Here is a 22920-nt window from a genome sequence, read left to right as displayed (position 1 = left end):
AAGGAAGGCTGAAAGAATTGGGTTTGTTTGGTTTGGAAAAAAAGAAGACTGAGAGGGGACATGATACCCTTTTAGATACCTGAAAACTGCTGTCATAAGGAGGTGGGAGAAAACTTCTTCATCTTGGCCTCTAAGGATAGAACAAGAAGCAATGGGCTTAAACTGCAGCAAGGGAGGTTTAGGGTGGACATTAGGAAAAAGTTCCTAACTGTCAGGGTGGTTAAACATTGGAATAAACTGCCTCAGGAGGTTGTGGAATCTCCATCTCTGGAGATATTTAAGAGTAGGTTAGATAAATGTCTATCAGGGATGGTCTAGACAGTATTTGGTCCTGCCATGAGGGCAGGGGACTGGACTCGGTGACCTCTCGAGGTCCCTTCCAGTCCTAGAGTCTATGAATCCCCTATTACCAGAAGACTGAATTAAGAGAGATGGAGAGTAAAACAGTGAACTCCCACCACAGAAACTCATGTAAAGGAATCTGGAGTAGGCAGGGTATCAAGCGCCTCTGCAGAGCTCCTGGCAGAAAGCTGAAGACCTACGTAGGGCAGTGTGTGCTCCTTGCTGAGCAAGCATGCAGATGACCCCCGATCCAGACTGTGATTCTCTGATCCGGGACTTTCTAAAATTGCTGTTCCAATATTTAACGCTGAATTCAAATCTACATGCAAGTGTTGCAGCAAGTGAAGTACACTACCCCGATATAACGCTGTCCTTGGGAGCCAAAAAATCTTACCACGTTATAGGTGAAACCGCGTTATATCGAACTTGCTTTGATCCGCCGGAGTGCGCAGCCCCCCCGCCCTCCCCCGAGCACTGCTTTATCACGTTGTATCCGAATTCATGTTATATCGGGTCGTGTTATATCGGGGTAGAGGTGTATTTTAAAATGTACCAGTGGGAAGAACCCTGGAAAATTTCCATGCAATGTGGTACAATTGGCAGTCTCTGCTCATATAAGCGTCTGTCCCAAGCTATCCTTTTCACCAGTCCTAACTAATACTTTCTGATTGCCACCATATGCTGCTAGGGCTTGCATGTGCACAGGATACAGTTATTCTCTTAGAAAAATAATTTGGTAATTTAACATTCCTTTGGCTGGTTGATGCTGTAAATCTTTGATCGCTGATGTGCAGATAACAACTAGGTCTATTACATCAGTATGACTGTAAACCAAAAAATTGCCCCCTTTATTATGGAATATTTTCATATGCACACTAGTTACTCTTCTGGTTTAAAAAACAAACATAGCTTCTAAAATAGTGAGATACATTGGTTCTCATAGATTAGTTGAGTAACTTTCATGTTGAAAAAAAGTTTAATTTTAAGGAGTATAAAAGCATCCTTTGACCTGCCTAGTTCATCCCAGAGTGAATTTTTATAGCTGTGTATTAAACTTGAAAGTGTGGTATGGAAACACATGCACATTTTTCTTACTCTGAATTATTCTGGCTCGCAACTAAGTGCTGATGGGTAAATTTTTGGTGTAATGATTAATAAAATGTGTAGTTTTGACCCATTGTATATAACAGGCCTGCACAACATGCGGCCCGCGGGGGCTCACTGTGCGGCCCGCGGGGGCTCACTCTCAAGCCTGGGAGGGAGGGGGAGCAGCGGTGCGCGAATCAGCTGTTTCGCGCGCCGCAGCCACTCGGAGTCTCCCCCTCCCTCCCAGGCTCTCAAACCTGGGAGGGAGGAAGGGGGAGATTCCGAGCCCGCGGCGCGCGAAACTGGCCCCCCTGCCCCAAGCGGGACCCGGGCAGGGAGCCCTCGCGCGCCGCCGCGCCGCCGCGCCTCCCCACCCGCCCCAAGTGGGACATGGGGATGGAGCCCTCGCGCACTGCCGCGCCTCCACCTCCCGCCCCAAGCGGGACACGGAGCCCGCGCGCGGCGCCGCACCCCCCAGGCCTCAAGCAGGACACGGAGCCCTCACGCGCCGCTGCCCCTCCCCACTGCCCCAAGCAGGACACGGGCACGGAGCCCTCGCCCCCCCCCCCCCCCCCAGCGGGACACGGGGCTCAGCCACCGCCCCCGTCCTGAGCGCTTTTTGGCCCACCCCCCCCCGGGACTCCTGCCTCAGCCAACCTCCCGCGTTCCTTGATGCCCCCCCGGGACCCCTGCCCCATCCACCCCCTTCCCTGTCCCCTGACTGCCCTCCGCCGCCCCATCCAACTCCTCTCCTGATTCCCTATCCAACCACCCCTTCTCCCTGTCCCCTGACCACCCTTGGAACCCCTGCCCCTGACTGCCTCCCACTGCCCCATCCAACCCCTGCTCCTTCCTGACTGCCCCCCGGGACCATTGCCCCCATTCAATCCCCCTGTTCCCTGCCATCTGACCGCTCCGACCCCTATCCACCCCCCCACCACCTCCCTGAACTCCCCTGCCCTCTATCCAACACCCCCTCCCTGCTCCCTTACCGCGCTGCCTGGAGGTGGCTGGCGGCGCTACAGCCACGCCGCTCGGCTGGAGCCGGGCCACGCCGCCACCGTGCAGTGCCTGGAGCACCGGGTCAGGCTGAGCTTGCAGCCCCCCCGCTTCCCGCGAATCAGCTGTTCGCGCAGGAAGCCTGGGAGGGCTGAGAAGCAAGCGGCGGCTTCGCGCTCAGGCCCAGGGAGGTGGAGCAGAGGTGAGCTGGGGCGGGGAGCGGTTCCCCTCCACGCCCCTCCCCCCGGGTTACCTGCTGTGGCGCGGGTGGCTCCCCCCACCCCAGCTCACCTCCGCTCCGTCTCCGCCTCCCTGGGCTTGAGCGCAAAGCCACCGCTTGCTTCTCTGCCCTCCCAGGCTTCCCGCGCGAAGAGCTGATTCGCGGGAAGCGGGGGGGGGGGAGGGGGAGAAGCGGGGCAGAGTGTTCAGAGGCGGAGGCGGAGCGGAGGTGAGCTGGGGCCGGGGAGCGGGGCGGAGAGCTGGAGCACCCATGGGGTCGGCTCCTAAGGCGCCACTTTTGGATAATGTGCTCAGGGGGAACAGACGCTCCCTCTGCTCCCCCCCAGCTACGGTCCTGGTCACTTCAACTTACCGGTTGTTAAATTTAGAAGCCCTTTTAGAACCAGTTGTCCCGCGCAGGACAACTGGTTCTAAAAGGGCTTCTAAATTTAACAACTGGTTCCCGTGAACCGGTGCGAACCGGCTCCCGCTCACCACTGGAGACTTCCCTTGCCGCTCTCACCCTAGGAGCCAGAGACCTCCCAGCAGGGCTGGTGAGTGCGGCCAGGGAAGGGGGAAGGGTGTGGTGGAGTGAGTGTCTGGGAGATGTGCGGAGGGCAGTGGGGGAGGTTTGTGTGTTTTGGGGTGCTAGGCAGTGGGGGCCTGTTGGGGGGGTGCTGGGCAGTGAGGGAGATCTGTGTGTGTCAGGGCACTGGGGGTCTGTGTGGGGCATTGTTTAGTTGTGGTGGTGGGGCTGTGGGGAAGGGCACTGGGAGGGAGGGAGGAGAAATCTGTGTGTATTGGGAAACTAGCGAGTGGGGGGTTCTATGTGGGGTGCTGATGTGTATTAAGAATTATCAGCTGGATTGAGGACTGATAGATCTGGACAGAGTTTATATTGAATGGGCAAATGAAAAAGATCGCAGGGAAAAACAGTAAGGTTAGTTTAGCCGTCTTTGACATTTCGACCAATAAGGAAATTAAAATGCATTTGTAATTACATATCTTATTCTTGGCTGATAATCATTTATTGATATTTTTTAGGAAAATTTTCAATTTAAAACACAAACTTTTGTTTTTCTTTTTTTACTTATGATGTCTATCTGAAAACCCATATAAATTGACACAAATTGCAAATTAAAACTTTTTAAATGTATAAGCATTTTACTCACTTGGGTGCATTTGCCTCATGGCACACAAATTTGAACTCTGCTTCAAAAATTTGCACAGAAGAAATTTTTCTTTTACCTTAATTATACTATCTTAGGAGCCCGCTATAACATAGTACCAAGGTTCAATACAAAGTCATATCAAAGTTATACAAAAATGCATAATGCAGAGATTTATCTACAACTGCATTGATTGACTGCTGTGTGCAGTAATATAGTGACCCCTGGACCTACAGGCTTCCACACACCGTCAGTGCCTTGCTAGTGTGCCATGCGCCGTGAGATATCTCTTCTCTTTGTGTATGACTGTGAGTGTTTCCCTTGTGTGTGAATTTATTCAACAAAATCTTGAGCTTCATAATGGATACCATGTGTGAAAAGAAAAAGAGAAAAATAGAATCAGAGCACAGAGTTTTCAACACTGAATGGACGAATAAATACTTATATACTATTTCCAAAGACAAAATACTGTGCCTCGTGTGTTGCGAAACGTTAGCCGTTCCGAAAGAATACAACTTTCGGTGGCACTTTGAAACTAAGCATCCCAATCTCGCCAAATTGAGCCCAAATGAAAAAATAATTAAAGCAGCCAGTTTAGCGAAAAACCTTAGTAGAGAACAGCAAATTTTCAAGAAAGTGAGCACTGAGAACGATACAGTTACTAAAGTAAGCTTTAAAATTTCTAAGGAAATTGCTGCTGCTGGGAAATGCTTGACAGAAGGCGAGTTATTAAAAAAGTGTATGTTGATTGCTGTATCTGAGTTATGTCCAGAAAAGAGGGGAATATTTGAGAATGTCAGTCTATCACGCATGACTGTACGGAGAAGAATAGCTGACATTTCTACCAATTTAAGTGATCAGTTAAAGCAGAGAGTCAGTGAATTCTGCTTTTACTCCCTAGCTATGGATGAAAGCACCGATTTAAAAGACACCGCCCAACTTCTTATTTTTATTAGAGGTATTGATAAAAACTTTGAAATTACTGAAGAACTTGCTGGCATGTGCTCCATGACGGGTCGCACAACCGGAAAAGAAATCTCCAGTGAAGTGATAAAGTGCACGAATGATAAGTCGGGATTAGATTTCACAAACTTGGTGGCCATTTGTACTGATGGTGCTCCAGCTATGTGCCAAAAAAATGTTGGAGCAGTTACTCTTCTTGAAGAATTTATCGGGAGAGAAATAACCAAACATCACTGCATTATGCATCAGCAGGTTTTGTGTAGCAAAGTCTTAAAATTTGAGCATGTAATGTCAGTGGTAGTTTCCATTGTAAACTACATCCGTTCTAGAGGACTAAAACATAGGACATTTCGAGCCTTTCTTGAAGGGGTAGACACCGAGTGCAATGACTTAATCTACCATATAGAAGTGAGGTGGTTGAGTCGAGGAAGAGTGCTCCAGCGTTTTGTTGCTTTGAAAGAGGAGGTAGCAAAATTCCTAGAAAATGGGCCAATAAAATTCCCAGAGCTTGAAAATGAGTCCTGGAATCAAGATCTCTTTTTCTTTTGTGATATTACAGCACACCTGAATGATCTCAACATTCAACTTCAGGGGAAAAATCAACTTATATTTCAAATGTGTGCAGCAGTGAAAGCTTTCAAAATGAAATTGAAACTTTTCAGAAGTCAGCTGTCAAAAGGTGAAATGTGTCACTTTCCCACTTGTGCACAGCGTATCCCTCGGCACAAACACGCCGAGTTAGGAGAAAAATACGCAAAGCACATCATTCTTTTGATTGGAGAATTTGACAGAAGACTTACTTTGTCTAAAGAAGAAGACGTCCAGTTGAAGCTGATTGAAGATCCCTTTTCTATGGATCCAGAGGAAGTGCCACTAGATTTGCAGTTGGAGGTTATTGAACTTCAGTGTTCAGCAGTTTACCGAAATAAGCACAGAGAAAGCAGCTTGCGGGACTTCTACAAAAGTCTGGACAATGAAGTTGCACTGAAAACGTTCAGCATTTTTGGACGCACTTACATATGTGAACAAACATTTTCCATCATGAACATGAATAAAAACAAGCAACGTTCTTCTCTGACTGACGACCATTTGGAAGACATTATGAAAATATCCACTTCAAATATGACCCCCAAATGCGACAAGCTTGTTGCCGAAAAGAGATGTAATATTTCTCATTAAATTTGCAAGGTAATTATGAAAAGTACAAATGTTTTCTTTCAATGGAACAGATGTTTTTAATTTTTCCATGATTAATAAAAAAAATTAAAATAATTAAAAAAATTGTTTGATTTAATTGAAAAATTCTTAATAAAGTATCACACACCCTCCCCCACAAACCTTAGCTGTTTCGGCGGGGCGGTGCTGGGGAAGGAGGGTTTGTTTCCGCGGGGCTGGGCGGGGCTGGGGGGGGGGGGTGTTTCCGCGGGGCCGGGGGGTTTCGGCCCTCAGCTGTTTTCTTTGGAGTAATATGGCCCTCGCCACTTTACGAGTTGTGCAGGCCTGGTATATAATATATTTCATAGAAAATTGGCTTCTATAACTGCCCTTGAATCCAAAAATATTAATTTTTCTATTAAAACCAGCATTCAGAGTTTTTTTTATTTTTATTTATTTATTTATTTTTTGTATTAACAGTGATGTTTGGCACCCAGTCAACTATGGGAATGTACAGCATTAGCTTTCCCTTGCAGCATAAGTGCTCTAGCTTTTTGACATTTTAGTACCTCTTCTTTTCCAGAAGTGGATCTCTCTTCACTAGTAGCTCTTATTCTTCTCCAGCACACAAGCATAGCATATCCGTTGGCAAATAAATTGAGTGCCAGATATGTTTTGCTGGGGGATATATACTGCTAGTCTAGCAGCATACCTCACAGCCTAGCAATCCCCACACACACTGGAAACTACGCTATCCTAGGCAGGGTAATATAGCAATATACTTTCAAATAAACAAGCTGTTCATTTTCTTTTGTTAACTCTTTCTGGTTGGTTGATATATTCCAGAGGATTAAATCCTGGCTCCACCGGCAAGGCTGCATTAGCTTCAGTCAGGCCAGGATTTCACCCCAGTGTCTCTTATACTTGCAGAATTCTAATTCTTAATATGTTCATTGACAGTTGGGAAAAATGTAGCAATCAATCTAAGTTGGCAAGCTGTGGAAAGTGATTGTTATGTACACTACCGATTCCAGGGAATGGAGCCAGTGATGAAGGTTAACAATGAAACCACAGCTTGTGTTATCCTGCTGTCTGTGGACAGGATGTCTGGGGCTGCATTAACAGATGGGCGAACTTTCCTCTCTCCTGCTGGGTTTGATAGTTACCAACATGCACATCTAATCCAATATGTGCTAACAAATGTCATCTGAAACTAAGGGACTTATCCCCTTCCCATACCACCAATATACTATTTATTTAAATTTTGTTTCAGAAAGATTATTTTTTTGAGGCAGAACTGCAACCCAATTCCTGACTTGCAGGAACCTGATTATCTGCTCCAGTAAGGTAATACAGTGTAATTAGCAATGCCAAACTTGCTTGTAGGATTCTCTTATGATGAAAGTGCCTAAAATTGAATGTGCTACTGTTTCAGGGGGAAACTCCTGCCCATACTTATACTGATCACAAAAGGTTTATTGTTTCTGATAAACTCATGTAGCCTAACACATGACATGTTCTGTACAGTTAATTGAGAGGCTTTTATTTCTGTCCTCATGCTAGATTATTAAGTGTAAAATGAGACCTGACCAACACTGGATTAAATTCTAGGATTGGGATTCCAGTGGTAATTATTTTTTTGCACTGGCTCGGTACAAAAAAAACTAATTTACATGAGTTGCCCTAAATTTAAATAAAAATAAAGTAACCACTGTGATGGCTTGGATCACAGAAACCCTCTTGGGAGCTGCCACCCGATGTGCCAATACTACTTCTACCCATGTTTTCTCTGCCAGCTCAGGTCTCCAGCATCCTGTCTTGCTGAGCCAGACACACCCATCTGCTCCAACAAAGACCCAGTTGTCTGAATTACTTGCCCCAAAACTGCAGGTTTACCTGAAAGCAGCTAACAGAAGTGTTCCTGTCTTTAACACTCAGATGCCCAACTCCCAATGGGGTCTAAACCCAAATAAATCCGTTTTACCCTGTATAAAGCTTATACAGGGTAAACTTATAAATTGTTCGCCCTCTATAACACTGATAGAGAGATATGCACAGTTGTTTGCTCCCCCCCCAGGTATTAATAAGTAAAAAGTGATTTTATTAAATACAGAAAGTAGGATTTAAGTAGTTCCAAATAGTAACAGACAGAACAAAAACAACAAGGAGTCTGGTGGCACCTTAAAGACTAACAGATTTATTTGGGCATAAGCTTTCGTGGGTAAAAACCTCACTTCTTCAGATGCATAGAGTGAAAGTTACAGATGCAGGCATTATATACTGACACATGGAGAGCAGGGAGTTACTTCGCAAGTGGAGAACCTGTGTTGACAGGGCCAATTCAATCAGGGTGGATGTAGTCCACTCCCAATAATAGATGAGGAGGTGTCAATTCCAGGAGAGGAAAAGCTGCTTCTGTAATGAGCCAGCCACTCCCAGTCCCTATTCAAGCCCAAATTAATGGTGTTCAATTTGCAAATGAATTTTAGTTCTGCTGTTTCTCTTTGAAGTCTGTATCTGAAGTGTTTTTGTTCAATGATAGTGACTTTTAAATCTGTAATAGAATGACCAGGGAGATTGAAGTGTTCACTTACTGGCTTTTGTATGTTACCATTCCTGATGTCCGATTTGTGTCCATTTATTCTTTTGCGGAGGGACTGTCCGGTTTGGCCAATGTACATTTGGAAACTAAAATTCATTCAAGTATCCTGGGGGAGTGGAGAGGCTCCCTCTTTAGCCAGCTGAAGACAAAATGGAGGGGTCTCCCAGGGGTTTAAATAGACTTTCTCTTGTGGGTAGAGACCCCCTCCTCACTCGTATGCAAAGTCCTGCTCCAAGATGGAGTTTAGGAGTCACCTGGGCAAGTCACATGTCCATGCATGACTCACAGTTTTTACAGGTAGCATCCATTGTTTACATACTACCTTGAGTGTCCTCAAGTAGACTCTTATGTGGATTGGAGCCTTCCAAGATCCATTGTCCTTTAACTGTTTCTTGATTAGGTACTTAATTTCACCATTCCTTTCTCCAGGAACTGACCAAATGCTCTACTAAGGTTATTTAGAAATCAAGTCAGTACACAGCCAACATTCATAACTTCGAATACAAAAATGATACATGCATACAAATAGGATTAATACATTCAGTAGGTCATAACCTTTGAGATATGTTACATGGCATATGTAGCATAAAACGCATTCTAAGCATATTTCCATAAAGCCTTATGGGAGGTACTGTCATAACCACCCTGAAGGGTGGGGAGGAACTGCACAATGGTGAAGTGATTGGATAATAACTAACTGCTAAGCATGGTCAGACATCTGTCAATACTAACATTATGTTGAACTGTAATGGTCTCATCCCTAACTTGAAAATATAAATGATTTCTTAGTCCTACTTTGTAGCCTTGAGAAATAACTTGCTCTTAATCTTAGCAGTCAGCTCAACAGCCTGACGTGCTGTTTACTTCCTAAGTGGGGGCTAACAAGCAGTCCCTCACTCCTCTCACAAACTGTAGGTCTGGATTTTTCCTGCTTCAAGCAACGCATATCCCCAAATTGCACTAAAGCTACTTTGCAAAATTCTCAGGAAAACTTACCAGCCTCTGCAAAGATGTGTTCAGAAGCTACTGATAAAGTAGATATTGTGGGTCGGGGGAAGATGATATAATAGATTCTATCATACAAACCCTGGGCAAACAGAGTTTTGCAAGTCTGCCTTACTGATTTCCTTTTCCCCTCTGAAAACCTTCTAGAACATGCAGCTGTGAATTTCCTTCACAGTTGGTTTGTGGCCAGCATGTCATTATCTGGCATGTTCCTGTGCAAGGTCCCAGGCATGGAAAGCTTTATCCATCAAACAAATAATTATTTAGGAAGCTGGGAGAGTGAAAACCGAGGTCAAAGCCAGACTGTTTTGCAATCTTAAACATAGCATTCACTCAGTATTTATTATCTTCAAACCTTTCTGAAGCAGCAGCAGTATGCATTTCTGTTGTGGTCAAGGGGAAAAATAACCAAACCGTATACCTGTAAAACTCCTAAAAGTTGGTTTTCTTCAAGTAGTGTCCCTATGTGTGCTCCACTTCAGATGCCCATGCTTCTCTCACACCTTGGATCAAAGATTTCTAGCTAGCAGTGCCCATTCACCCCACACACACACCCCATACCTCCCCATGGCAGACACCAAGGCTATATAGCAGGGGTGGGCAAACTTTGTGGCCTGAGGGCCACATCTGGGAATAGAAATTGTATGGAGGGCCATGAATGCTCACAAAATTGGGGTTGGGTTGGGGATGCGGGCTCTTGGCGATGGGGCCAGAAATGAGGAGTTCAGGGTGCGGGAGGGGGCTCCGGGCTGGGGCAAGGGGTTGGGGTGCGGCAAGGGGTGCAGGCTCTGGCTGGAGGTGTTGGCTCTGGGGTGGGGCTGGGGATGAGAGGTTTGGGGTGCAAGAGGGTGCTCTGGGCTAGGATCAAGGGGCTTGGAGGGCAGGAGGGGGGATCAGGGCTGCGGCGGGGAGTTGGGGCATGAAGAGAGGCTCGGGTGCAGGCTCTGAGCAGCACTTACCTCAAGCGGCTCACGGAAGCAGCCGCATGTCCCTTCCCCGGCTCCTAGGCAGAGGTATGGTCAGGCGGCTCTGCATGCTGCCCCGTCCACAGGCACCCCCGCTGCAGCTCCCATTGGAGCACTGGAGGGAGCCATTGGAGCGTGTAGGAGCCAGAGAGGGGCCATGGTGCAGCCCCTGACCCCGCGCCCCGGCTGGAGCCCTGGAGCAGGGCCTTGCTGCAGTTTCTGGGAGCCACGGGATGTTGCCTCCGACCCCGCGCCCTGGCTGGAGCAGGGCAAGCCCCAGACCCCGCTCCCTAGCGCGAGTTCGCCGGCCATAGTTTGCCCACCCCTGCTTTATTGGGATGTGTAGGCGAACCATCCTCCGTTCCTTCTCTGCTGCCTTGGCCCAAGACAGAATACAGGTGTATCTGCCAAAAGCATACTCTACTTTTCTCTTGATCTCGTTTTCTGTCAAAGTTAGTTGGCTTAGGGTTGTTAGAGTTTATATGAGGTGAGAGAACTGTCTTCCCTCTCTTTTCCCTCGGGAGCTTTGTTCTCTTCTGGCAGGGTATGCCTGGTTCACCAGGTTTCAGTGCTGCCTCTCTTGCCAGGAGGCTATACTGGCGAGTGACGGACACTCCAAGTGTGTCCATTTTCTGGGGGAGTCCCACATCTCTCAGAAATGCTCATTTTCTTCAACTGCTTGATCATGTCCATTCCATTGTAGGTGTGTATGCTCGCCCTATGCACCGGTGCTGGAAGTTTTTCCCATAGTGGTATCTGTAGGGGACCAGCTCTGGTGCCCTCTGGAGTGGCATGCATATGGTGTAAGAGGTGCCGCCCTCCCCTCCTCCCCACATACCTCAGTTCCTTCTTACCGCCAGTGACTGTGCTGGAATGTCTCTTTGCCTCAGCAGGCTCACTCCTCTCAATTGTGGCTAGTTGTGAACTTTTTTTATATAGTTGTTAAAAACTTTGATAGTTTTATAGTCCCCTTAGTGTAGAGTTAGCGATAGTTTGTTAGTCCCAAACAGGACTTAGCGTAGGGACGGGGCATGCCCCGGTCCCCAGGCTTCAAATCTTGTGACTGTTGCAAGAAACCTATGCCAGTCAGGAATCCTCATAGAAGCTGCCTGAAGTATTCAGGAAAAACCCATGTTAGCGACAAGTGTCACATCTGCAAGAGCTTCAGACTGCAGACCAAAATGGAGCAGAACATTCGTCTCCAAGCGCTCCTTATGGAGTTGGCCCTCACACCGGCCTCAGACGACCAGATCAAACTCTGCTCCTAGCACCACAGCCTCAGTACTGGCTAAAAAGCAAGAAAGAAGGGCCAGGAGGGGACAGTCTCCTACGTCCCGTAAAGGGAAGGAGAGAGCTAGAGGCGAGCAAAGACCCGTGTGGGGCAGCTTTTCCCCTCCAAGGCCCGCCCGCCCACCACCCTGGGGAGTGGCAGAGGCACTTGGCACCTGGCAGTGCCATCCATGCTCCCTGCCAGTGCTGCCCACGCCAGCCATGGAGGTGCCCTGTTTGAGGAATAAACCTGCCTTGGGACCCTTTCAATGGTCCCCATCAGTGCGACACCGCTCCTCGCTGCAGGGAGTGCCCTGTCAGCGCTCGCCTGAACAGTGTCACCAGTCCCCGGATGCAGGCTGGCTTGCCTGCAGAGTTCCCGGCGTCAGTCCCAGATTCCAGGCAGCGTTCCTCGGGCTCTAGGTGTCCATTACCAGCGGTCTGGCGCAGACCCACTGCACCACGGCACCAGTCCCCACAGCCCTGATGCCGGGAGCACCCAAGTCTCTCTCCCAGCTCGCAGCACCGCTCCGGAGGGTCAAGACGCCAGTCCCTGAAGCCCCGTTGCCGGATCACCAGTACGGTTCACCGCAGGTGCATCGACGGTCTCCAACACGTTGGTCTTCTCGCTCCCGTTTCTGCTCCTGCTCTACGGAACGGCACCGCTCGTAAGGCGTAGATCATCGGGGTACTGTCGCCGATCTGCCAAATGCTGCTGCTGGTCACTGGGATCGCGGCATCGAGAGCCATCGCCCTGTACAGGTCCTCAATGGAGGTCCGCAGCCAGAACTGACAGGATTGAGGTAGACAGGTGGCCTCGGCACCGTCCTGGTCCCCCAGACAAGTCTCCCCCTCCTCCGGCTCCAATAGTGAGGAGGAGACCCTACCTGCGGGACAGGGCCACCCATCAGGGGCATCATGGCCCCAGGGCCAGTGGCCGGCCCCCTAGCAACTCTGGAACCCCTGGGGATTTCCCCACCCGTTACAGGGGCATAGGTCAGTTTCAGGGGCATCCGACAGACGATCGGTGACAGACAATCGGCAACAGTCTCCCACTGCCCCCTCACGTGGATACGGAGTCAGAGCAGGTTCCCCAGGGCCAGCCAGCCTCAGCTGAGGCTCCCATAGCAGCAGTGGCAGAGTTTGCAGACCCGCCTGTACCTGCCGCCTGATCATCTATCCATCTACCAGTATTTTTTCCAAAAACTCATAGTTCCAGCAGGAATCCTATTTCCCTATGCTGGGCATTAGAAAGGCCTTAGCTTTCTACCTGGATAGCAATAAATGGCTTAGGAGATCTCCTAGATGATTCGTGGATAGATCTGACAGGGCTCCCATTTCTACTAATGCATTTAGACAGTCTTTATTGGGTTGTATCTGTACCTTTTATGAGTCTGCAGGTTCTCAGCCCCCCCAGGGTGCAAGTGCATTCAACTTGACATCTACTGCATTTTTGAAGAGTGTCCCAGTATCTGAGATCTCTTCTGTGAGGCACTGGTGAAGTTGGGAGCATCCTGTTCAATAACCTATGCTGGTGAAGGCATAGGAAAGAAATGGGTCAATCACTGAATGGAGATCTGTTCGTGGATATTGTCCTAATCGGAGGTTAAATCATAGGAATAGTTTAATCATTGATTTTAATTTTAGTTTTGTATTGAGTCTTCCTTGGTGTGCCTCTAGATTGCAATAATCTATAAACAATATTTCTGTTTACTTGTAACTTTTGTTGAAGCGAATTTCTGTTTAGGTAAATCCTATTAGGTCTATATATATTAGGTCATAATAATGGGTGAGGGAATAAATTACATGCTAATTAAAATGACAAATACAGATTACTGTATTACAATGTCAGAAGAAATACATCGTACAATTTGATGATTTTTTTTCCCCATGACTACTTTGCGGTTGAATCCAGTGGCTGTTTTCTAATGACTGGTTGCATTTTTTTTCCAGGTAATTTACTTAAAGAAAACACCAGAAGAAGCATACAGAGCACTTTTATCTGGATCTAATCCACCATATCTTCCATTTAGGTATGTCTGCAAATGAAATATTACTTGGTCAAAAATTTTTTACTTTAGAACTTGATTTTCTTGAGGCATTTTCAAAGTCATGAATGTGTGATGTAAAAATCTTACGGTTATAAAATGATTACTTCCCAAGAAATTCTTCTTTGACTTTTGGAGAAAACATTTGCTCCCAGATAGAATAAGTCCATATGGATTGAGAGCCATGTTTAAGACACATTTCCATCTGAGAAAATCACTGCTGATCAGCCACTAATTAAGGCTGACAACATTGTAGCTCAAAATTAATTTATTAGAAAGATTATAACTTGCTGATAATTTTTTTTCCATGTCATACACTGAATTTTACAAGTAACAGAAGCCATCTCAATCAGTTTCTTCCAGTGGGGCCTGTATAGCTAGACTTATGAATTACGTTAATTTTATACAAGTGTATATTGTCCCCATTTTAAAGGGGACATTTGAGGCTCAGAGTTAATGACTGGGTGTTTTTTCCGTTTTTTATGGATAAATTAGATTGAGGCATTTTAGGTAAATTTGCATTGAAATTTGCATTTAAAGAGATTTTAATCTCTTCTTTGGGTATACATAACACACAGCAAGGATTCTCAAACATTTTTATAGTGTGGACCACACTTCAGTAGTATTGCATGGACCACCTGCCCTCCCATTTCTGGTCACAACAATCCATAGCAGCTCTGGTAGGCTTACGTGCCTGCTGGCTCGAAGAGGCCATTGGGCAGCCTTAGACCTCCTCCCATAGGGAATTGCCCTGGTGCAAGGGGACCTCTCTGCCTCTTCCATGGCAGTGTAGGAGGCATTTTCAGGGCAGACATGTGTGCCTGCAAAAAACAATAAAGGATGCTGAAAGAGGGTCTGAATTTAGGGCAGCCCAGAGGACTGCCTAGTGTACGCTGTGGGCTGTGCTAGCTCCTGCAACTGCTCAGTGAAGGAGTATCAAACTGTCATCCCTCTGCTGGTGTCTGCCTGAATCAGGCTCTTGGACAAACAGTTGGGTGAAAGCTAGAATAGCTGGATGTAACAGGCTTTTCTAAGGACCACTGTGGCTACAAAAACCTCTTGCTGATGACTTTGTTGCTAAAAGTACTTGGCATCAGTTCAGTGATCAAAGCTTTATCAGAAGAGAGCTGTTTTGTTCACACCTTGTGTTTAGACATCTGCCAAAAATATACAAAGTTGGCTACGCTGCTGGCATCAAAATCCTGCTAAGCTGCCACTGTTTATAAAATAATAAAAAGGCACTCGGTGGCCTGAATAAAGAAACGTACCTTTTATATTGAAATGCCAGTGCTTGGTCATAAAATCCACAGGATCGAAAGTGCAAAATGTGTGGACCGAAGTATGAGTTTTTGAAAAAGCAGTTGAACTAGTTTGTAGTTAGTCTTAGTAACTGTGTCCCAACTAGTGCATTTTTCTGGTTCCTGGTCTTTCCCCTCTAGTTTGTGAGTTGGGTAGTGTCTCTCGTCTGTTGATGCAGATACCGTTTCTGAGGCTTTAAGGTGTGGTCACATTCCTGTCCTTGCAATACATTCTCTGCCTCTAGTAGTATAAAAAAGGCAGCATTCAGCTCTTCTGCCTTTATTGCTTATTTTGAGAGAGTGACAAGTAAAAATCCTTTCTCATCCTTTAGGGGACAGAAATTTGGGGAGCTTTGTTTCTTAAATGGCCTCACCCACTGAGCTCATGCTCTCCTTTTCCTTTCCTTTCCCCCATCATGGAGAAGACACAGAGCAAGCCAAACTTCAGGAGACATAGAAGGGTGCTCTGCCACAATCGCTCCCAGTCCATGGACTCTTATTTTGCTAGGGAAAGGATTCAGAGCATGGATTTGTTAAGACCTCAGCCTACCCTGTCCCACACGAGCCAAAGCTTTCTTAGAAACAACTTGAGAGTGGTTCAGTCCTTTTCGGTTCTTGTGACTAAGAAAACCAGACCTCCTTCATCTATCAAGGACATCAGTGAGGGAGAAGTATTTAAAAAAAATTCTCTGAATCCCCATTCCATTTCACCTGGAAAAGAAAAAGCTCAAGGATCATCCCAGATTCTTAAGTGGATAACTGAATCACTTGGCAAGGAATCAAGCATTCTTGGAGTCTCCTTACTGAGAGAGAGAGATCCTATGCTCTCTTAGGGATATTTCCCTTCACTTCCTTTCCACTTATATATTGGATGATGAAGAGATGCTGACTATAACCCAAAATGGAGACCAGACAAGAAAAGGGGGTGGTCCTACTGAAATGATGACCTCTCCCACTCCTCACAAAAACAAAATAAATACTAAGAGGGGGGAAGCCGAGAATTGCACCAGATTGTCCTCTTTCCATAAGTTCTAATGCCACCATCAAGGAAGGGGCACTATCTGCTTCAGGATTTTGAAAACCCTGTGATGGAGAAGCAGGAACATTTCTTCCCCAGGCATGTTTGAATAAGAGTGGATTGATTTTGCTTTTTAATCAAGGTGACTTCAAATGACTTACTGTATTATGATTTAAGTAACCAAGCAGGAAACTTTGACTTTTTAGTTACTGTATATACTCGATCATAAGCCCATTCGTTTATAAGCTAACCTCCCCAAGATGGATAAGTAAAAATAGAAAAATTTTATGACCCATTCATAAGCCGACCCTATAATTCCAGGGTCAGCAAACTTTGGCTCCCAGGTCGTCGGAGGGCCGAGATGGTTTGTTTACCTCGAGCGTCCGCAGGCTTGGAGGCTTGGAGGTAAACCTAAGTAAACAAAGTGTCCCGGCGCATCAGTTGCTTACCCTGATGGGCTGGGACAGCAACTGGTGGGGAAATATTTTGGGAGGGGAGAAGCTGGGGGTCAGGGGAGTAACCCCCGTGACCACCTCCCACATGACCCCACCCCTAGCCCAGGACCCCCCCACTCTCCCCATCCCATTCCTTCCCACCTTATCTGGGAAGGGCCAGGGGAGGATGTTTCTGGCCTGGCTGGAGCTGCTCCGGTAGGCTGGGCAGCGTGGCTGCAGCCTGCTCCGGCGGGCCAGACCGGGCGGTGTGACCACAGCATGTTCCAGTGGGCTGGGCTGGGCAGCACGTCTGCAACGTGCTCTGGCGGGCCGGGCGGCGCGGCCACAGCCTGCTCTGGGGGGGCGGGGCCGAGCGGCACGGCTACAGCCTGTCAGCCCCAGAGCTGCAGTTGCTTCGTAGGCTGGGGGGAGAGCACCGTGGCCAGAAGCGGAGAGACTCTGGACCCGCCTCTTCCCTTCTGGCTCTGCTGGCTGTGCTGCCTCTCCTTGCTCCCTCTGTTGGGGGGAGGGGCTGTGTCCCACCTCTCCCTCTCTATACCCATTCATAAGCCGACCCCCTTCTCTGGTGCTTCCCTTTTTTACTAAAAAAATTCGGCTTATGAACGAGTATATACGGTACTTTCCTAAAGAAAGGTTCATTTTCATTGATTGGTATAACTATTAAAATATCTTGACTTACAACTACTGAATATAGCCTTTACACTAAACTTGGTATTTCTTTTTGCTAACCAGGAAGATACACTATATTGATATTCATTTATTTAAGCAATTATATGCCTTAACTTGCATTTATTCAGATTCTTAATTTTTACATTTGTCTGAAATGACATATTTATGTACAAGATTTTTTTTTTACATGTTATTTCTTTAAGCTGCATTTGGATGTAAACTGGAATTCAGTTAAAATGCACAAACAATTTTAATATGTTTTTTATTAGTTAAATAAAACTAAATATGCAAGGTACATGTTTTGCATTTAAAACTAACTGATTTATTAAACAAAGGAAATATCTGTAGTTAGTGAAATTGAACTGATTCATTCTGGTTACCATGTCCTTCAAGTTTTTAGAACTAGTAAACTTTATCCTCTCACACCTTGTTTTTATTCATAGTTTGGTAGAGGAAAACAAGCTTTTCTGCTTTTCCAATTCCCAATTCGCTTCTCAGCAAATGAATGAACTAGTTGATTAAACAGAAATAAAGAAAATATTCGCTTTTCACCTGCAGAAGAGGCTGATTCTGTGAAAAGATGGTTTAGCACTTTTGCAACGTCTGAAGCCAAGTCTTAGCCAGTGATTTCCACCAATTCAGTGGTTGAATTTTCTTTTAAACTTGAGCAGCAGCAAATTATTTCAATAGTTTATGCCTTAACATAAGTTGTTCTGATTTCAAATTTTATTCTAAATTTGTTTATTTTTAAAAAGAAAAATATTTTAAAAGTCTGATTTTTAAATTTAAATATCCAATTTCTTATTTTTTTAAAAAAAATTCTCTCGTGTGTGTGGTGTATGGATTTGGTTTGAATCCATATGGAGAAAGGTGGTGCCTACCACTGATATCCAACCTGAGAGAGAGAATGAGCAAGCTAAATCTAAGGATAAATATCTCCTTTGCAAAACTATAAAATAAGTTGCAATTCCCTTGCATTCCTCCTTTTGAAGAAGTCATTAGGGAGAAGTGGGAAACTCCTGACAAAGGAAAGAGGTTTAATTATCAGGCGTTGAAATTCTAGAGCATCCTGGAACCTGGACTGTCATCATAGTCCCCAAGTCGATGCAGTAGTGGCAGAGATATGGTAACCTCTGCAAAAAGAAACCTTTGTGACCCATCCATTCAAACCAAAAACTCTGCAGACAGAAACGTCCTAAAAACTGATGATTCTCAAGACCCATAATGAACTTAACTTACAGAAGCTAGGGATTTTTAGTAGTGTTTGTAACGGATGGCTTCTGTGAGGCTGGCAGTAAGAACCATGGAGCCAACTCTGTCTTAAGCCCTGGACAGCAGATAATTATCCAAAGCAAATCCTCTGTAATTTCAGGTTCACAGAATTCTGCTCTAGGACAAATCGGATAAGGTAGTGGCTGAGAAACAAATGAAAGTGCTCACTCAGGAAAATACAAGAAACTATAAGACCCTGCTGTAAAGATAGAAGCTCATTTCATTCCTAACTACAGAAAAAAATACTACTCTTATCCAGTGGGTAAGACCTTGATTCAGAATACTAAGGGGAAGTCCACATCCAGGAATGGGACCAACACTTTTTTTTCCAGTCCAAATAATCAAAATGAGTTCAGCAGTGCCTGCCTCTGTACAGAAATAGGCTGTTGGGGAGAAGGTTATCCCACTTCTGAAATGTATCTGGTTCTAATCAACTTCAGACAATTGGGTCTGGGAGCTAATGTGTGGCATAGTTATTTTCATAGAACCTTCTGCTCTTCTACATCTCTTCCAAACTTCAGGTCTCTAGTGGATCATATGTAGTATCAAGATTCCTTGGGGTAGCTCATCCTATCCAAACCAAAAGGCATATTTTTCTGTTGAGGTCTGTCCACAATGCTACGAATTCTTGTAACCCATCCATTTGAACTAATGGCATTTAATTCTCCGTTTTTAAATTTATTTTATTTATTTATTTTATTTTACAAGAAGACATCCTTCCTGGTCACAATAGTTTTGGCAAGAAGAGTCTCAAAAATCTCTGCTCTTAGAAGACACAAGCCTTAGAATACCATCCATGAAGACAAAGTAGTTCTTTGATCACAAAGTCATTTGTAACCAAGATTAAACTCACAAGAAATCATTCTTTCTTCTTCAAAACTGCAGCGCCAAAGGGAAAAGCATGGCACATGTCCGCTTTGAGAGAGTCAGTAAAAAATACTGTTGTAGAACCAATCAATTCAAGAAAACATCTCTCTATATTCATTTCCTTCCCGCTGGGCCTGAAAGCATCCACAGCTAGCATCCCTAGGTAAATCAAATTCATCAGCTATCATTGAAGTATATCCAGTTATACGTAAACTGATTTCAGAAGGGATCAGAGGCAACTCAATACATTTGTGACCTTCTGCGCAGGCAGACTGTCAGTTACCCCAGAGAAAATCTGTGCATCTACCACTTGGTCATCAACTGACAATTTGATAAAGCACTACCGACTTGAACTGCATTCCTCTGCAGAAATATCTTTGGCATGAAGTTTCTCCAAGCCGTGATCCTAAAATAGAAGTATTACTAAATTTAGGGCTGTGGAATCGTCTTTTTAATTCATTCTTTCTTATGCCTTAATAAGTTTCCTTATGCTTACTACATCCCAGATGTCCGAGTGGACAAGAGATATGATCCAGAATGGAAACTGTAGTAACTTGATAGCTTCCCTTAAGGGACAAACAGCTCCTCTAGTTCACTTCATTCAAGATGCCTCTGGGTATCTATATGATGACCTCCTTAGTAGATCAGATATAATTGCTCTACACATTATTTCAACTATGGGGTGCCTAATGTGTACTATAGGCAGGGCTTCCTATTATAAAGCATGAAGTGTTGGGTAAACATAATACCCTGTTTTCAGTTACTTATAACTTTGCTGAAGTTTAACCATGTGGGCTGAAATTTTCCATGCTGAGTGTCAGTCTCTGACATGATTGAGGTGTTTCCAATAAAAAGGCTTTAGGGAAAGCACATTGCTTTGCCCATGTTAAAAAGTTCTGGTGATCTTTTCTTTGAGAAGCTCTAATAACTTCATGCTTTGCAGCAGGGACTTGAGCTTTATATCAGGGATGTGCTGCTTTCTGTTGTTACTGTGAAAGGCCACCCATATTTGGCAGTTATAAGCCTTTGAAAAATCGCAGGCACATTCTCTCTAGAGACTTGCTAGAGCTTCACAGCTTATTTCCCTGAAGATTCCACCTTGCTGAGCAGGATTTTCCCTTCAGTTGCTGCCTTCAGCTGTGTGGACTGGCAATGCTGGGTCAGATGCAGAGGAGACAAGAGAGACCTGCCTAAGGGGGGGCGGGGGCGAGGAAAGGGGCTGATTAGAGGCTAAGGCAGAGAGGGAAATTGGAGCTGCAAGTTGGGGTCATGGCAAATGGACTGGCAGCTGGAGATGGGGATGGATTGAGAGCCTGGGGAGTGGGAGAGGGCAGGGAATGGACACCAAAGATCGGACTATCAACAGAGTGGGAGAGACTGGGACTGAAAAAATATATATATATATATATATATAGGGAAGGGCAATATTTATACATAAAAAAATAGATCCTGAAGAGGCCATCCTATAGATACCAAGAACACTTCTCTCGGGTGGGGTGGGCTGGGAAAGAAGTCAGTCCCAGAAAGGGTGCCACCAGCTTGTCAGTCTTTGATTTTTGGCTCATGTTTTTCCCATTCACATTTAATCTCATGGACCAAACTGAACTGTCTTTGTATGTGCAGGAAGAGATACAGTAGAACTTCACAACTCTGGTGTTCATACCTTTGGACTTACCAGTCAACTCGGACACCATGTGGAACCTGAAGTAATCAATCAGGCAGCAGCGGAGACAACACCAAAAAAAAAAAAAAAAACCAACCAGCAAATACTGTACTGCCTCAGGGCTTCAGCCACAGAAGGGTGGGGGTGCTGTAGCCGCAGGTTCGGGGGGGACGGGGGTGGACTCCGAGCACGGGAGGGGGGCTCAGGGCTCCTGGCCCACAGGAGCACCAGGGTTCAGGGCTTTAGACTCACGGGGAGTGCTGGGGCTCGAGGCTCCATTCCCGACTTCACCCCCATGAGGGGCTAAAGCCCCAAGCCCCGGCACGTGCACCCTTCCCCCACTGAAACTGGGAATGGAGTCATGGGGAGCCCTGGCACCCCCCGCAGGGCAGAAGCTGGGAACGGAGCTGTGGGGCTGAAGCATGAGGCACCTTGCCCTCCGCGAGGCTGAAAGCAGGAGTGGAGCTGTGGGGCTGAAGTCCCGAGCCCCAGCGCTCCCCCCAGGTCTAAAGCCCTGAGCCCTCCAGAGCCCCCCACTCGGAGTCCTGGCGCCTGGAGGGTCAGGAACCCCCCCGGCTGAAGTCCGTAACGTCTTGTTCAGAGTTACGGAACATTTGAGTTACAAACAACATCCATTCTCACGATGTCCGTAACTCTGAGGTCCTACTGTATTTTCAACAAGGGGGAAAAGTCAGTCCAAGAAAGGAAATACATTTTTTGTGAGTTATCTTAGTGGTGTTCAGTGCTTGTTGAATCAAATCTTGCACTACAAAAATAGTTTGACATGATGATAGTTTCATGATTGAGATTATCCTGGTACAAGTGACTTCAAATGTCAGAATTTCTCAGTGTAATGATCTAAGGAATCACTGTTGAATCACGTCTGCAGATAGTTTCTTTAGTTAGGGGAAGCTGGTAATATGACCTTTTAAATGTCTTTTGAGTATAGAAGACTATATTCTTTATTTAAATAGTTTGGAAGTTGCAGGATAGGCAGATTCCTTTAGGGGACACTAAATGTTTACTCAGAAACTGATTTAGTTTCATTTAGCTCAATGACCTGAAATCAGGTCAGAACTGATCAGCTTAGAACTTCAGCAGTTATTTCATTTAAAGACTGCTTCAGCAAAATATTGTGGAAAAGTAGCACTGTACCCTTTACCAGATATATAAAAACACTTTTATAGTTGCAAACTTGCAGACAAAGCAGTAGCTCAGAGAGGCTTATAGTCATCACTGCTCCATTTGAGATGGTTTTTTTTTTCTTGGCTGACTCATTTTCATCATATCCAAACCCTCTAATTTCTGAAGGTCTGCTACTGAGGAAAGTGCATAAACTCTTACTGTTCTCCCCCCCTCCTCCCGAAAGGAACACCCATTGTATCATTCAGACATCCTTTTTCCTACTGTAACCTTGAAGTTTAAGATTTTCTTTACAACAGCAGGGAAATCCTTTTTGCGAAATTACTTAAATGGAAATGTGCATGTGTTTATATTCAAGAAAAAAGCCAAATATATTTGTATTACAGTAACTGCATCTGAAAATCTTTTGATTTTTCTTAAACACTGAGGAAAATTGAAATGCAAAAAGCAAAACTAAACTCTCCAAAAGCAGTAAGGTAGGAGAGAATATGCAGAAGTCCATGGGGTTTTTTTTAGGAAAGATGACTTGTTTTCAGTTGAATGTGCTACGAGAGTAAAGCATACTGAATAAATATCTGTGAGGTCTGATGTTTGTATTACTGTGTTTGTTTGCAAGTCCCATGCAGATTCCATTAATAGTTTGTCACATTAATACTTCACATATAGATTAATATTTTTCATATTTTGAAACCTGTTACTACAGATCTGCATCA

The 22920-nt window shown here is 45.4% G+C and overlaps 1 protein-coding gene across 2 annotated transcripts in view; it reads left to right on the top strand.

Moving 5' to 3' along the window:
- The window catches only part of CDC14A (cell division cycle 14A), a 149370-nt gene that overhangs the window by 47238 nt on the left and 79212 nt on the right, over positions 1-22920 (top strand). For both annotated transcript variants that reach the window (XM_065409094.1, XM_065409093.1), the window contains exon 5: positions 13728-13807. In XM_065409094.1, the coding sequence (XP_065265166.1) occupies positions 13728-13807 (80 nt within the window). The remainder of the gene's footprint in view (positions 1-13727; positions 13808-22920) is intronic.

Source organism: Emys orbicularis, chromosome 8 (genome assembly GCF_028017835.1).
Source record: "Emys orbicularis isolate rEmyOrb1 chromosome 8, rEmyOrb1.hap1, whole genome shotgun sequence".
In the NCBI taxonomy this organism is placed as follows: domain Eukaryota; kingdom Metazoa; phylum Chordata; order Testudines; family Emydidae; genus Emys; species Emys orbicularis.
The sequence above is the reverse complement of the archived record's forward strand: the minus strand, read 5'-3'. Positions and strand labels throughout refer to the sequence as shown.